This window comes from Symphodus melops, assembly GCF_947650265.1.
Source record: "Symphodus melops genome assembly, chromosome: 10".
NCBI lineage: Eukaryota > Metazoa > Chordata > Actinopteri > Labriformes > Labridae > Symphodus > Symphodus melops.
The window spans coordinates 21,734,945-21,748,398 of NC_136700.1; the positions used below are offsets into that span (position 1 = coordinate 21,734,945).

General features: G+C 42.7%; 1 protein-coding gene across 14 annotated transcripts in view; it reads left to right on the forward strand.

Annotated features, from left to right (window-relative positions):
• The window catches only part of phldb1b (pleckstrin homology-like domain, family B, member 1b), a 74,975-nt gene that overhangs the window by 61,160 nt on the left and 361 nt on the right, over positions 1-13,454 (forward strand). For 7 of the 14 annotated variants that reach the window (XM_079353542.1, XM_079353536.1, XM_079353538.1 and 4 more), the window contains 10 exons: positions 473-613; positions 1,945-2,061; positions 2,166-2,268; positions 3,304-3,348; positions 4,901-5,243; positions 7,384-7,474; positions 8,747-8,893; positions 9,723-9,942; positions 12,240-12,325; positions 12,470-12,496. In XM_079353542.1, the coding sequence (XP_079209668.1) occupies positions 473-613; positions 1,945-2,061; positions 2,166-2,268; positions 3,304-3,348; positions 4,901-5,243; positions 7,384-7,474; positions 8,747-8,893; positions 9,723-9,942; positions 12,240-12,325; positions 12,470-12,496 (1,320 nt within the window). The remainder of the gene's footprint in view (positions 1-472; positions 614-1,944; positions 2,062-2,165; positions 2,269-3,303; positions 3,349-4,900; positions 5,244-7,383; positions 7,475-8,746; positions 8,894-9,722; positions 9,943-12,239; positions 12,326-12,469; positions 12,497-13,454) is intronic. The other 7 variants (XM_079353540.1, XM_079353535.1, XM_079353531.1 and 4 more) reach the window with 4 other exon arrangements.

The following is a 13,454-nucleotide window of genomic DNA, read 5'->3' on the forward strand; positions in this document are numbered from 1 at the left end:
AAGGAGTGACTTATTGTCAGTCGTTTTTAAAATGTGGTTGTAAGAAGTGAGACTGAACAGTGAAGTGCTGCTTGTTACTTCAGTGAAAAGCTCAAATGTGCAGACACACTGCAGGCTCTATGGACGGCTGAACTGAAGTAAAACATAACATTGAGATGAAATGTGAACGTTCTTATGAGAAATTGGGTCAATGCAGCAGCAGAGAGTTAGAAAAAATACATTTAAAACAGGGTTATAGCAGCTCCAGGGTATGAGGAGTAACAGAGCTGACAAGAGAAATGTGTTCAAGATATTTAAGAAACATTTCAAAGTAAAAGAAATCCTTTAATTACAGCTTTTGAGGGTGTGTAAAACAAACGATTCTACTGTCTCTCTGCTGTCTTTGAATGCTTTCTAATCTCCTCTTGTCTTCTCCTGTCTCCTCTTCATGTTTCTGTGTCCTCTCCGTGCTTCACCTCTCTGTGCTCTCCAGTACCAGCCTGAGGGCAGCAGGTCTCACCTGCCCAAGCTAGATTTAGAGCAGTGGTACCAGGAGCTGATGGCTGGCTCCAGCCCGCTCTGTCCTCCTCCTCTGCCAGCCAAGTCTCTGTCGGGCCGCCGGCATGTGCTGCAGGTATACGGGGCCTTTTCTCCTTCCTCCTCGTGTCCTTCCCCCTCACTCTTCTGCTGTTTGTATGTGCTGGTATTTACTCTGAGAAATCTCCACGTCAGGTGTAAATCACTTCTTTTTCTTCTAAATATTCACATTCCCCTTAATTACTGATTTCAAACATCTTTTAAATACAGTTTGGATGTTATTTTGTGCTGAACTATGCAGGTTTCAGTTCAACTAAAATCACAAAACTTAAGAGCCTGTAAATGAATAAAAAAGTGTCTCGTTGCTTCCTGTTCACCTTTGCATCTTCAGGTAAAGACAAAGTGTCTTAATTTCAGTCTGAAAAATGAAAACTAGATCTAGGGCACAGCTGCATGCTGGACCTTTTTTTGCTGAATCCAGATGTCTGGACTCCACCGGTCTTGCAGACCCCCCAGACACAGGCTGGGGTGAGACCAGAGAGTCTGCAAATACTACTGACCGTCTTAACCCATAATTCATCGGCCCACACTGGGGCTCACGAGGTTTGTTAGGAAGTTAGTCCAGCTGCAGATTTCTCCAAGTTAATAACTCCTATACTTGTTTTTCTAATATTTTATCATGATGGATAGTATTGAAAAAGTGTTGATGCTTTTAAAAAACTTCTTTTTTACCTAAAGCTGCCGTGAGAGAACTTTCTTAATAGCATAAAAACATGGGCAACATCTCGGTGCAGAAACATGGTGATATTTACTGTAGGAAGTGTGCCAGAGTTCGTCTGTGTTTTGAATGAAGAAAAGCACAGTGTATATGACTGACCTTGAAGGCTTAGACAGAGGTGGGGGGTGTCACTGTTTAAGTGAAGTCAGTCTGTGTTAAGAGTAAGACTATCACTTTAAAAGAGACAGAATGTGTGGACGCTTTCAAGCCGCTGCTTTCAACATCGCACACACAAACTCCCACGGTCCCTGAAGGCAGCATTAACTTAAGGTGGCCTGATCATAGAGCTCTTAAATGAAAGGGATAAGTATGCTGTTCCAGGTGTGTGTGTGTGTGTTAATCTGCAGCCTGACTCGTGTATTTTCTTTCAGCTCTTTGATATTTTTGTCAGTTTAGATTTTGAGATTTATGTTCCTCATGAAGCCTGATTGCAGCATTTTGTTCAAACGGTGTTCTGCCGAACTTACATCATAACGCCTAATCATGCTTTTGACTTTTTTTTACTTTCCCCAGAAGGTGATTTTCACTCCTACGTCGAGTAATTCAGCTGTTCATTTAACATCATCCTGCAGCCATGTATCTGACACCACATGGGTGTGTTTATTGTGTATCATGAGTACTTTCTCATCTCTGTGTGCTTCCTCCCTCAGGTGTTCCGCTCTAAATTGGACAGTGACCCGGGTCTATCTCTCCATCAGCCTAAATCGGGCTCTGTGTCCCCCATGCAGCACGGAGCAGCCACACTGGGACGTAACACAAGCTCCAAGGTAGACCGCTGGTTCATTTTTAAGATGCAGAGTTATTCTAATTTCTCCTCAAATCCAAATATTTATTTCAACCCTCCATAAATGTGCTCTCTGTGACCCTGCAGAGCCCCCTGCTGTCAGCCAACAGCACCGGCAGTCTGCCCAGGAACCTGGCTGCGACCCTGCAGGACATTGAGACCAAGAGACAGCTTGCACTGCAGCAGAAAGGTATCACAAAGTTCACCTCAATAATACATGACGCAGTATCTGTTAGTGTAAGTGTGGTTTGTAGTTGGACAGTGCAAACAGTCTGCCTGTCTCGCATACAGTCTCTGTTAAAGGGATCCTCATGCAGGTTAATGGATCGGATTGATCGTTGAGCTGACCCCAGACAGACAGATGTCCAACATTCCTATCGCTCCTCTCCAGCTTCAGGCCTCTCTTTTTCTATTGCACTTGTGACTAAGAACTGATGCGAACAGATCATGATAAAAAATGATTTACTTTATTGATCCCAGAAGGGAAAGGAGGTTTTTACACTCCGTGAAATCATGCAACACACACAATCAGGATCCTGTGGACGTGCCCTAATGGAGAGTTGTCAGAGCGAGAGAGCGGCCACCGACAGGTGCTTCTGAGCTGGTTGTGAAGGTGTTCAGTGGCTTGCTCAAGGGCACCTCGGCAGTGCCCAGGAAGTGGTCTGGCATCTCTCCAGCTACCAGACCAATTTCCAGATTTTTGGTCCGCCCCGGGACTCGAGCTAGCGACCCTCCAGTTCCCAACCCAAGTCCCTACGGACACAGCTGCTGCTGACCCCAAACACCAGAGCTACAAAGAATATCTCACCAAACTTATAATGGGAAAATAATGGTGGATGGACCGACCATCTGTTAAAAGACATTAAGTGCAGTCTCCTACTGCTGTCACCCTGAGTTATTCTTATTAAAGTTAAGAGCTTGTGACTGTAAGACAAGTTGTCTGCTGCGGCAGAACAACGAGGGATAAGACAAGATTCAAAGTAATAAAGAGAAAAAAATGATGTGAAATGACCCTAAGCTAACTCTCTGCTAACCAGTTAAGCTCCTCCCACAAAACACATCATCGCTGTGTGCAAACGCCAAATGGTCTCTTCCGCATAGATCTTTGTGTGTGCTTGTGACATGAGTACATTTTATTATTTAACCTTTATGATTCTGCGTCCTTTGACGAGTTCAGGTTTTTTTCATTTCTGTGTGTCTTGTCTCTCTCTGTGCTGTACCTCAGAGTCCATGACATGTTCACAGACCACCAGAGAGGGAAGATCAGCAGGTAGATGGATCGCTGCCTCGAGGAGCTGAATATTTGTTTTAGTTTATTTTATTTTTTTTTGGTTTTATTTTCCCCGGGGTTCAGTCTGTTTGATGGTCTGCTGTCTCTTCATACGTCACCAGCTGTGTCTGAATTTCACTGTCTGTCCTTTCTGCCGAGGATAAAAGATGGATCTATTGCCAATCCCAGATCTAAGTTAACATATGGATTATTTACCATCTAGAGAAAGAGATGATTATATGGCAGCAGAGTATCACTGACAGCCAATTAGGAATCAGTGTTAAAGTTTCAACATGAAGACCAAAGACGGTCTGTACCTAAAATATTCAAGACCTATCCAAAACCTTAAGGCAGTCTGACAGCTTACTGTTGTTGATACAGCCATCAAAGGCAACGTTTACCTTAACTTGGCACTTGTCAGCTGTTAATTTCAGACCGTGTCTTCCTCGATCCCTCCTCTTCTTATCCTTCTCTCTCTGTCTCTCTTCCATCTCTGGTGTGCCATTAACTCCTCTCCCTCCTCAAAGATTTCTTTTCATCTTTCGTCTGTAACATCGAGCAGCCTTTTCTTCTTCCATCAATCTTCCATGAATGTTCCTGCTGCTTCTGGACGATCAATTGTGCATGTTCAGCGTTCAGCAGGCTCCTCCTTTGGTGTTATCGAGCTGGGTGCTTCTTTTTCAGAAGTGCATTTGCACTTTACAGTATCAGGTGCACAGAAGCATGGATTTGATCCTTGAAAAGTTTGTCTGCAGCACTAGTGGTGCAGTTATCCAGAGAGAGCACATACAACATGTGCGGTGCATGGATCGTGCTGTTGGAGATGTAGAGCCTGTGCTGGTGATGGAGGTGTCTTCAGTGGTGTTTCATTAGTGGATGTTGTTGAGCTAACATGTTGATTTAAATTAGGACTGGGCAATAAAATCAAATTTGGGAAAACTTTTTGTCATAATTTCTAGTCACTTTTGAGATCGTGGTTGCTTTAAATTGAATCGATAAGACATCTTAAAATGATGAGGGAAATGTTCAGTAAATGTCGCGGAGGCTCCGTTTGGCCAAAGAGCGTCAAAGGAACACTGATTTTAAAATGTAAACTACTTCAGGTTTTCTTCTCAGTTTGTTTTGGAGAGAGAAAAAAAATCCTGCGAAACATGAACACTGAAGGAAGTACTGAAGTCAGGATCATATATTTTGCAGAGGAGAGTGTTTTTAAGGGTCACTTAAACTCCTCAGTAAACTGTTTATAATGTGTGAGGAAAAACTTACGTGCAAAAGTGCATACTAGCAAACATGATGGTAAAGCTTTAGGGCTTAAACCTCAAAATAGAAGCATTATTAAAAGTGAATATTATTTGATAAAAACATCACTTTTAATTCCCTGACAAAGAAAATAAATCTGCCCAGTCCCAGTTTAACTGTGGATCTCCAGGCTGCTGTGGGAGAGAAGGACCTTTGCTGATTTGTGGATGGGGTTGCTTGCAGGTTGCGGGTTCATTCTGTCAGCTCATTTCAGAATCAGAACAAATCCACTGACCCCTTCCTCCTCTCTCAGGTCATCAGGTGATCGAGGAGCAGCGGCGTCGTCTAGCTGAGCTCAAACAGCGAGCGGCGGCCGAGGCTCAGTGTCAGTGGGATGCCCTCCACGGCTCCCAGTCCCACCTCATGACGTCATCCTCCTCGTCGCCCTCCTACTCACCAATTATGTCCTACAGCCCGGCGCTGAGTCACAGCTCGGCTGGAGCCCCGCCTCTGGTTCACCACTCCATCCTGCACCACCAGCCCCCGTCAGCCGGAGAGCAGCCGTACGACACGCTGAGCCTGGAGAGCTCCGACAGCATGGACACCAGCGTGTCCACCGGCAACAACTCTGCCTGCTCGCCAGATAACATGTCCAGGTATGATGGAGAGCGCACACTGTACTCAGTTAACAGACGTTAAACAATGCTTCCACTAGAGGGCGCAGTCTCAAATCGATCCTCCACCTCTCCTTCTCTGCTGCACATCTGACATTCAGTTCCTGTCCGACCTCTGCCCAGCTCTTCTGTTGTAGTTGTCTGTCCCTGTGCTAACATTTTTTGTTTATTTAACCAGGAAGAGAAACTCATTGAGATTAACAATCTCTTTCATCATCATCATGTATGTGTTTGTCGTCAACTCGTGCAATCGTTCCCCAAAAAGTTCAAAAGAAGTAAACTACTGTATATTGAATTGGTTTGAACTGTTACACTGCTCCACACTGCCCCAATGGTCACTGGTGGTATTGCAATAATTTCTGGTCTCTGTTGCAATAATAATCGCAACAGAGACAAGCGCAGTCTAAAGAGACTCACATACACCAGCGCTGCTCCTCCCACTTCTCGTTTGTCTAATGTGTGGACCATCTGCTCATGTGTCCATGCTGTGATCAGTTTGACACCGCAGCAGCTTCTCTGCAGCACCTGTGGCTTTAACACATAAAGAGCTCTCACGAGTCAAATTCCAGAAACACTTAGTGATGTGTTTTTGAGCTGACTTTAATGAGATCTGTTCTGTAATGAAGATCACACTGTGGAGACCGGGGGCGGGACATTCATGTGCAAGTTATGACTTAGACGTTGACCAATCACATGAGCTGTGGATGATTGAGACGATCTACAGCAGTTAACACTCCAGCAACAGTAGGTGGCAGCGTGGAGCTTAAAGCGGTCATGATCTTCGACAATTTAGACAAATATAAGGTTGTTTGGGGGACGCCTGTAGCGCAGTAGCAGTGCTTGCGTCATGTACAGAGGCTGTAGTCCTCACGCGGGCAGCCTGGGTTCAACTCCAGCCTGAGGCCCTTTCCCGCATGTCAGTCCTCTCTCTCCCCCGATTTCCATATCTATCCATTTCTCTCTCTCTCTCATGATAAAGGCAGAAAAACCCAGAGAAATAATAAAAAAATATATATATACAAGATTGCTTTACTGTCCGCAGATTATTAAACCGTAATATGTAATATGTGTTTAAGTGTATACACATTTTTGAAGGGAGAAAGAGAATAGAGTGAAGGTAAAACAAAATTAAATATGGTTCACTCCTTGGTTTTTACAGAATCTGTGTGGAGGAGCCTTTTTGCGATTATCATTTTATTCGACAGTTTAACAAGCACATCCCTCTGAATGCGCAATAAGAAACGGTGCTTCTCAAAGCCGCACAAAACATCTGAAAATATTCGGTGTGAGCGGCATGTGTGATCGCCAACAGTGGAAGCTTTCACTCCCACTTTATCCAAATGTTTCCTGACAGACCCTTAACAAAATCCTGTGTGAAGTTAAGAGACGTCATGATGACGTCTTCGCCCTCCTGTCTGAGAGGAACGTCTCCTGCTGTGATGTGCGTGTGTGAACAAGCACCTCGGAAAGACCAGGAGTCGTTAATGAACCGTATCAGTCTTGTCATTTCCTACATCAGAGTCTACGTACTCTTTCACCTGCAGAAGTCTTGTTTCTCATTGGCTTCTTCTGTAAAAGGTGATTTGATGTAACAATTAAAAGCAGTGGGGATGTGTATTTTATGCTTTTTATTTGATTGTGTATACAGTGTATACATGAAATGTCATGCTTGTCTTTGTTCTATATTTAATTAAACACCTTTTTTGGTTTTCGACTGGCAGAAGGAGATATTTAAACAGGATTTGAAGGAAGCTTTAATGGACACATTTATCTTTTTTTCTGACATCTGAGGGACTGACTGATAAATTAATGAAGAAAAAACAAACTGAAACAGCAACACTGCTCAAATAGAGCCATTACATTGTTAATTGTTGCTACCAGTAAGGCTGTTGTTGGTAGAGAATTGAACCTTTTGCTCCGAAGCTGCTTTAAAAAGAAAAAAGAAAAGAGACCGACTCTCCTCTGGTCTGTTGGGAGATCACGTCACAAACGGTCTACAAATTTGCCCTGCAGATATTTTTGAACTGTGCTTTGAAGTAAAGGTTAACTGAGTTGATGCAGGATATGTTTGTGCGTCTGTGTTGTTTATCTCGTGTAGTAACTCTGTGCATTTTCTCCTCAGTGTCGGAGGAGTAGACTCTCTGAAGATCGAGGAGATGGAGAAGATGCTGAAGGAGGCGCAACTGGAGAAAGCCAGACTTATTGAATCAAGGGTGAGACACTGTTTGAAAGTCAAATATCACAGTGAATGAACTCTGAATTCCTCAGAATCCATAGCAGCTGATGGATGAGCCTCCTTCCAGTTCTCCTCTCGATGTCTGTACATTGATCACACGTTTGAAATATGAAGGTTCAGGTGCTCAGTCTTTTTTTATTGACCTCCATGTTTCAAACCTCTTTGTCTCAGTGATCAGTATCATGCTCTCAAGATTTTTCCCCTACATTTTTCTCATCTTTCACTTTATGAACTCGACTCCTTTTGTTAGTATTCCACGATAAAAGACCTGCCCCCCTTGATTACTGCTCTCAAACTGATCCACCCATGTCAGAGTCTCAGAACATCTCTGACTGAGGATACTTGACGATCCCTCGTCGCTTGACTCAGAAAACTCTCCTGTCTGCCATCAGAGCAAGTTCCTGTTGTTTTGAGGATCAAGTGTATCTGATGAGTGATGAGCTGGGTCAGAAAGACAAACTATCAATAAACAGAAATACATAAATTGTTACGTTCTCACCTTTTGCTTTGTAGGAATAACTTTCAGAATCTGAGCACTTCAGTCCACTGTTATCGCACTGCTCTAAATAAGATTAGATAACGTTATCGTCCTTAAAGGGAAACGTGTGGACGCTTAAGTCTCAGACTGTCTTGCAGCCACAAGAGAATTTAAAATAACATAAACAGAGAGCATACAAAACGTGTAACAATTCCACATTACGACCCTCTTGGCTCATCCCACATGTACTGTTATTCTTAATATTAATGGACATCGACACAAACGAACGTCTAACACAGTTCAGCCTGGTGGGAGGGATCCTGACTCTTCTAAACGTGATGTAGGGTTCAAACTCACTGCCTGCGTCTTTAGAAGAAAATCTTATTTCAGTAACGCATGCTTTACATCACTCATCTCGTCTTCAGTGTTAGTGACTGTAATGTTAGAAACAGATGGAGAGTAAAGAAATCTAAATGTGTCCCTCAAATCATTTCCCCCCCTAATTAAGGTCTAATGACCAAAAAAATGTCAAGAGTTAGTTTCAGAGAGCATTCAGTTCCCTTCACTGTCTGGATTCTGACTTTAAACAAGCAGAATAATTGTGTTTTCCCTCTACTGGTTCCCTTCTGTGTCGGCACTCCAGCTGAGAATAAAAATGTACATAAATGTATGAAGCTCAGGCAGAGTTCTGGCTGTAAAAAGAGAAAAAGGGTTCTGTGCAGCGTCCATCCATGGATCAAAAAAATATTGAATGAAAGCGCTCTCCTTCAGGAGCGAGAGAGCTTGGCTCGCCGTCAGATGCTGGAGGAGGAGAGGAGGAGGAGGGAGGAGGCCGAGAAGAGACTGCAGGATGAAACTTTCCACCGGCAGCAGCTCGTGGAGAAGGAGGTCAAGATGAGGTCCAAGAACTTTTCTCAGGTCAGTGAAATCACACATAATTGAGTCTGCATGGTGGAAGAGTGGAAAATGAGTCTCCCCATCTGACAAAAACACGACAGGGTTTAATTTATAGAGTGTAGAAGGATGGAATTTGGACTAATAAATTCAGCCATTTTCAGACTGAAAACGGCATATCTCTAGTTTTCCTTCAGGGTTTAAACCTGTGTGAGGGATTTTACACCAGAATACACTGACTGTTCTTCATGGACAAGACTAGAAATATTCGTACTACATCGTTTCCCAGTCAATGAAGCGAAACTTTGAATTCACGCCACTCACATTGGGCTTTCACACCTGCAGAAAACTATAGAAAAAACTCCCGATATTCCCAGGAGGAGCTCTACGTGTGCATGCAAACAACCTTGTTTTTAAAGTCGGACTTCACCCAGAGTTTCTCCTGCCAGACCCCTCGTATTTTTTTTTTTCACAGGAAGTCCTTGTGCTCCACCTTGAGCCAGTGGGAGGGGGACGTAAAATAAATGTATCCACTATGTCTACACTTTTCTTCTTTTTCTCATCTGTATAAGATCGTCATGCAAGTTCACTTGTCAAACTGGTGAACTTACTAGTGTTCAGTGTTTTAACGAGGACCTGACACATGTCCAGGTCAGAGAGGTGATCAGGGACAGACAGAGAGAGAGAGGTCCTTTGATATGTCGCTCCAACACGGGAAACTGACTTTTGGAGGGTGACTTTGTTTTATCATTTTAACAACTAATCGTTCACATCGGGTAAGACAAAGAGAGAGAGAGAGAGATTCTCGCCATCTGTCTTTGACTGCAATAGTCTTGTCTCCTCCCTCGTCCAGGCCCGTCCGATGACTCGCTATCTGCCCATCCGTAAGGAGGAGTTCGACCTGCGCTCCCACGTGGAGTCTTCGGGGCACAGCGTGGACACCTGCTACCACCTCATCATCACGGAGAAGATGTGTAAGGGCTACCTGGTGAAGATGGGAGGAAAGATCAAGTCCTGGAAGAAACGCTGGTTCGTCTTCGACCGCCTCAAGAGAACCTTCTCCTACTATGTCGGTAAGAATGTGTTAAGACAACGCGTGTGTCCCGATGTGAACACGAGGTGCGTCGTGAAGGTTCCACAAATAAGATCAGCTGATCAATGTGTTAGTGCAGTGATGACACTTTGATGAGTGAATATGCAAAAGCCATAACGCAGGAAGCACAATGTCAATAAGGGAAATGGAGTCAAACAAATCTGCTGCTGGATTTAACTAAAGCTTTGTATTCTCTATGGGCTGATAAAATGATCACGTGACGTGTTTCATCAATGAGGAAATGATATTTTAGTTTTGTTCTTCAGTAAATATCACATGAGTTATTTTTGAAAACACTAAAGAAAAGCTGAACCTCCTGCAGATTCAATATATCAGAAAATATCACAGTGAAGGGTTTTTGGTATTAGAAAAAAAAACATGCATGCACAAGTTAGTTAGAGGGTTTTTTTGTGCTTTTCAAACTTTTGAAATGACAGAAAACTGTTTAGTAAATAAAAGTAGGCTATTTCTCTGTTTGGCTCAAATCCAACATGAAGAAGAAGAAGTTAGCACGCAGTAAATCCACAAAGATAGATTTATGAAAGGCCCCCTGGAACAGACCATAGAGGATTCCTCACTTTCAATACAGTAATACATCACAGTACACTCATTTGTTCCTCAAGCTACATGATGTGAACAATTCTTGCCAATACAGAAGCTTTGAAGGGACCATGAAATATCGTCCGGCCTTTAAACACATCATGTTTTATCAGCTCATTTGGACTTTCATGATTGTGAATCTTTACTTTAAGTAGATAATAATAATAAAAACGATATATGATAAAGTGTAAGAAGAAAAAGTACAAAATGTGTCTTTGAAATGTACATTTAAATATGTGTTGGAGTGTAAAGTAAAGACGTGTCAAACGGTTCCAAACCGTGTATCAATACCAGTAACACAAAGACCCGTCCATGGCACCTGGTATCGAGTCATTTCTTGTTTGTAGTTCCCAAAAAATGCAGGAAAACACCTGCACACTGCCAAAGTACATAAACACACTGTCAGCAGCTTTTGGTTAAATTTCTGACTGAAGATCAGAGTATTTGTGTGCTGTACTCGAGATCATTAAAACAACACAGATTGTGTCTTTTTAAAACAAGCAGTATCAAAAAGTCTGAATGTATTCAAATTGAAGGCATCATTAGTGTAAAGTAGAATTAATTCTTAAAATCAGGATTCAAGTACAAAGTAAGCTGTTCCTCTCTGTTTATCCAACCTGTCTAAGAATTAACTCATGAAATTCATCAGTAATTATGTCAACAAACCTCCCAGGTGTCAAAGGTCACCGATGTTCAAACGGCCTGCCATGAGTTTAAACACTCTGCATGTTAAGTGGTTAAATTTTCCTGCCGTGGATGAGTGACAGACACAACCTGTGTCCTCAGGACCTTGAGCAGCAGCACGGTACATGCAGTATGAGGCGTTCACGGTTGTGTAATTTGCTACGGCGCCGCGAGCTCTGGGACACTTGTTCGCTGTCAGTGCCTTTGAAGTCCTTCACAGGGTTCTGCTTAAAGCTGCTTAAAGCGTTACCTTGTTGAAAGTGAGCCCGGGCGAGGGGGTGTGCGCTGAGATCACTCTGGCAGTAGTTAAAATGCGCTCGGCGCTGCGCTCTCACAGGAGACTGATTGAGATGCATCGCCTGTCCTTGTCTCTTGACCTTGAAACAGTGAGAACAGGGAGGTGACTGGAGTAAAGTCGTGAGCGCTGCTAATTTGCAACCAGCTTTTGTGATTTAGATGCAGGCAAATGAGATGCTAATTCAGGGCTATTTGAATGCTAAAGAGGTCATTAGCAGATAATAGCTGCGTGTTAAAAGGAAAAGTGTTATTCCTCGAAATGAAGCGCAGCGTTTCTACCTACTACTCTTGAAGTTGGCTTGTGGAGTGTTTGTGCCTGGAGGTAGAGACGGGTGTTGAGTTCCCCACCGGTTCCTCACTGCAGTTCTGCAGAGGGTGATGAAACAAACTGCAATGATGTACAAGAGTAGCGTAAGAATGCAGTTAAGTGTGAAAATACAATGAGAGCTCCATTGGTTTAAAAAGCAGAGAGAAAAAGTGCTGTGCTTGTCTTTTTCTATCCATCATCACAAACTATAAATTGGTCATGATCAAAGTGTGATTTTGTGCTTTTTGGTTAATGGGCGTATCATTCACCCTCCTGTCGGTATTCAAGCTGACATGCACTGATGAGCCTCGTTTTCTCAAGCCAAAACAAAGTCTGCAGTTGTCAGTTTATTCTTTGACCAAAACCCACGTTGCTTTTCCTCCCCGCAGACAAACACGAGACCAAACTGAAGGGTGTGATCTACTTCCAGGCGATAGAAGAGGTCTATTACGACCACCTCCGCAGTGCCACAAAGGTACGCTGTGGCCCCAAACTGTCCTTTTCCTTTATTTCACCTTTTATTTCAAACTGTTTGCACATTCTGCCGCTTCTTTTCTCCTTGTTTGTGCTTTTTTTTAATGTTTTTGTTTTTTTTTGCTTTGGTCGGCTGCTGTTACAGAAGGGATTTTTCAACTTGAATATCAGTGTATGTATCCACGCTTTCTTTTCACCCTTCTAACCCCTCTTAAGTCTGTGTATACTAAAAGTGAGCGTGTGCAGTGATGATGCATGCTTTAGACTGCACTTTAGCGTTCTCAGACTGCTTGATATTCATTTGTTTTGTTGTTCAAATTATGTCTGATTTGCCCATCCATCTCAGTGTTCCCTTTGCAAAACAGGCAAATGGGTAAAAAAAAACCTCAGATCTGTTCAAACATATGTCCCAAGCATTGACTGTATAAAACATGGATGCAGAACCAGTGACATCACACAACGGTCTCTGAAGCAGAGTTTTGAAGGTGTTGGTCTCTACATTGGAAATGCTGACTCAAACTCATTTTCAGTCGTTATAGAAACAGCAAAAGATCGCAACATCTCAAATGAGGCATAACTCTGAGCCTGATTAACAACAATCAGGCTCAGAGTACCTCAGTGTGCCGATAAAGATGTGAGCTGCTCAGAAAAAAACTGTTAAATACACTTCAGCATTGGCTTCATTTATCAATATCAGGGGTTTCGTCTTTGGCTAACTGGGTGAACATAGATGTAGAGTGGGCATATAAATAAAAAACTGTAAAATAAAAATAGTTTTAATTTGAAAGACAAAACCCAATTACTCCAGAAAAAACAATAAATAAAACTTATTTTTTAATTGTTGAGGGAGATGTTGGTGTGCAGAAGGAATACATTTTCAAATAGTCGTTTGAAAAAAAACCTCATCTTTTAAATAATATGTTTCTATTATATTTACTGGTGTCTGGTTGTCATGTGGTACTACAGCTGGACGGTAGCTATGGCACATCTGAACACTAACCACTATTATATAACAAAAGAAGAAGAAAGCATTGGTTTCAGGTGACGCAGCTGGAGAGAGAATAAACTTTGGAAAAGTCCTTTCCCTTTACATGCCATCCCCAGCATGTAGGCAAGGATCAGTGCAATCC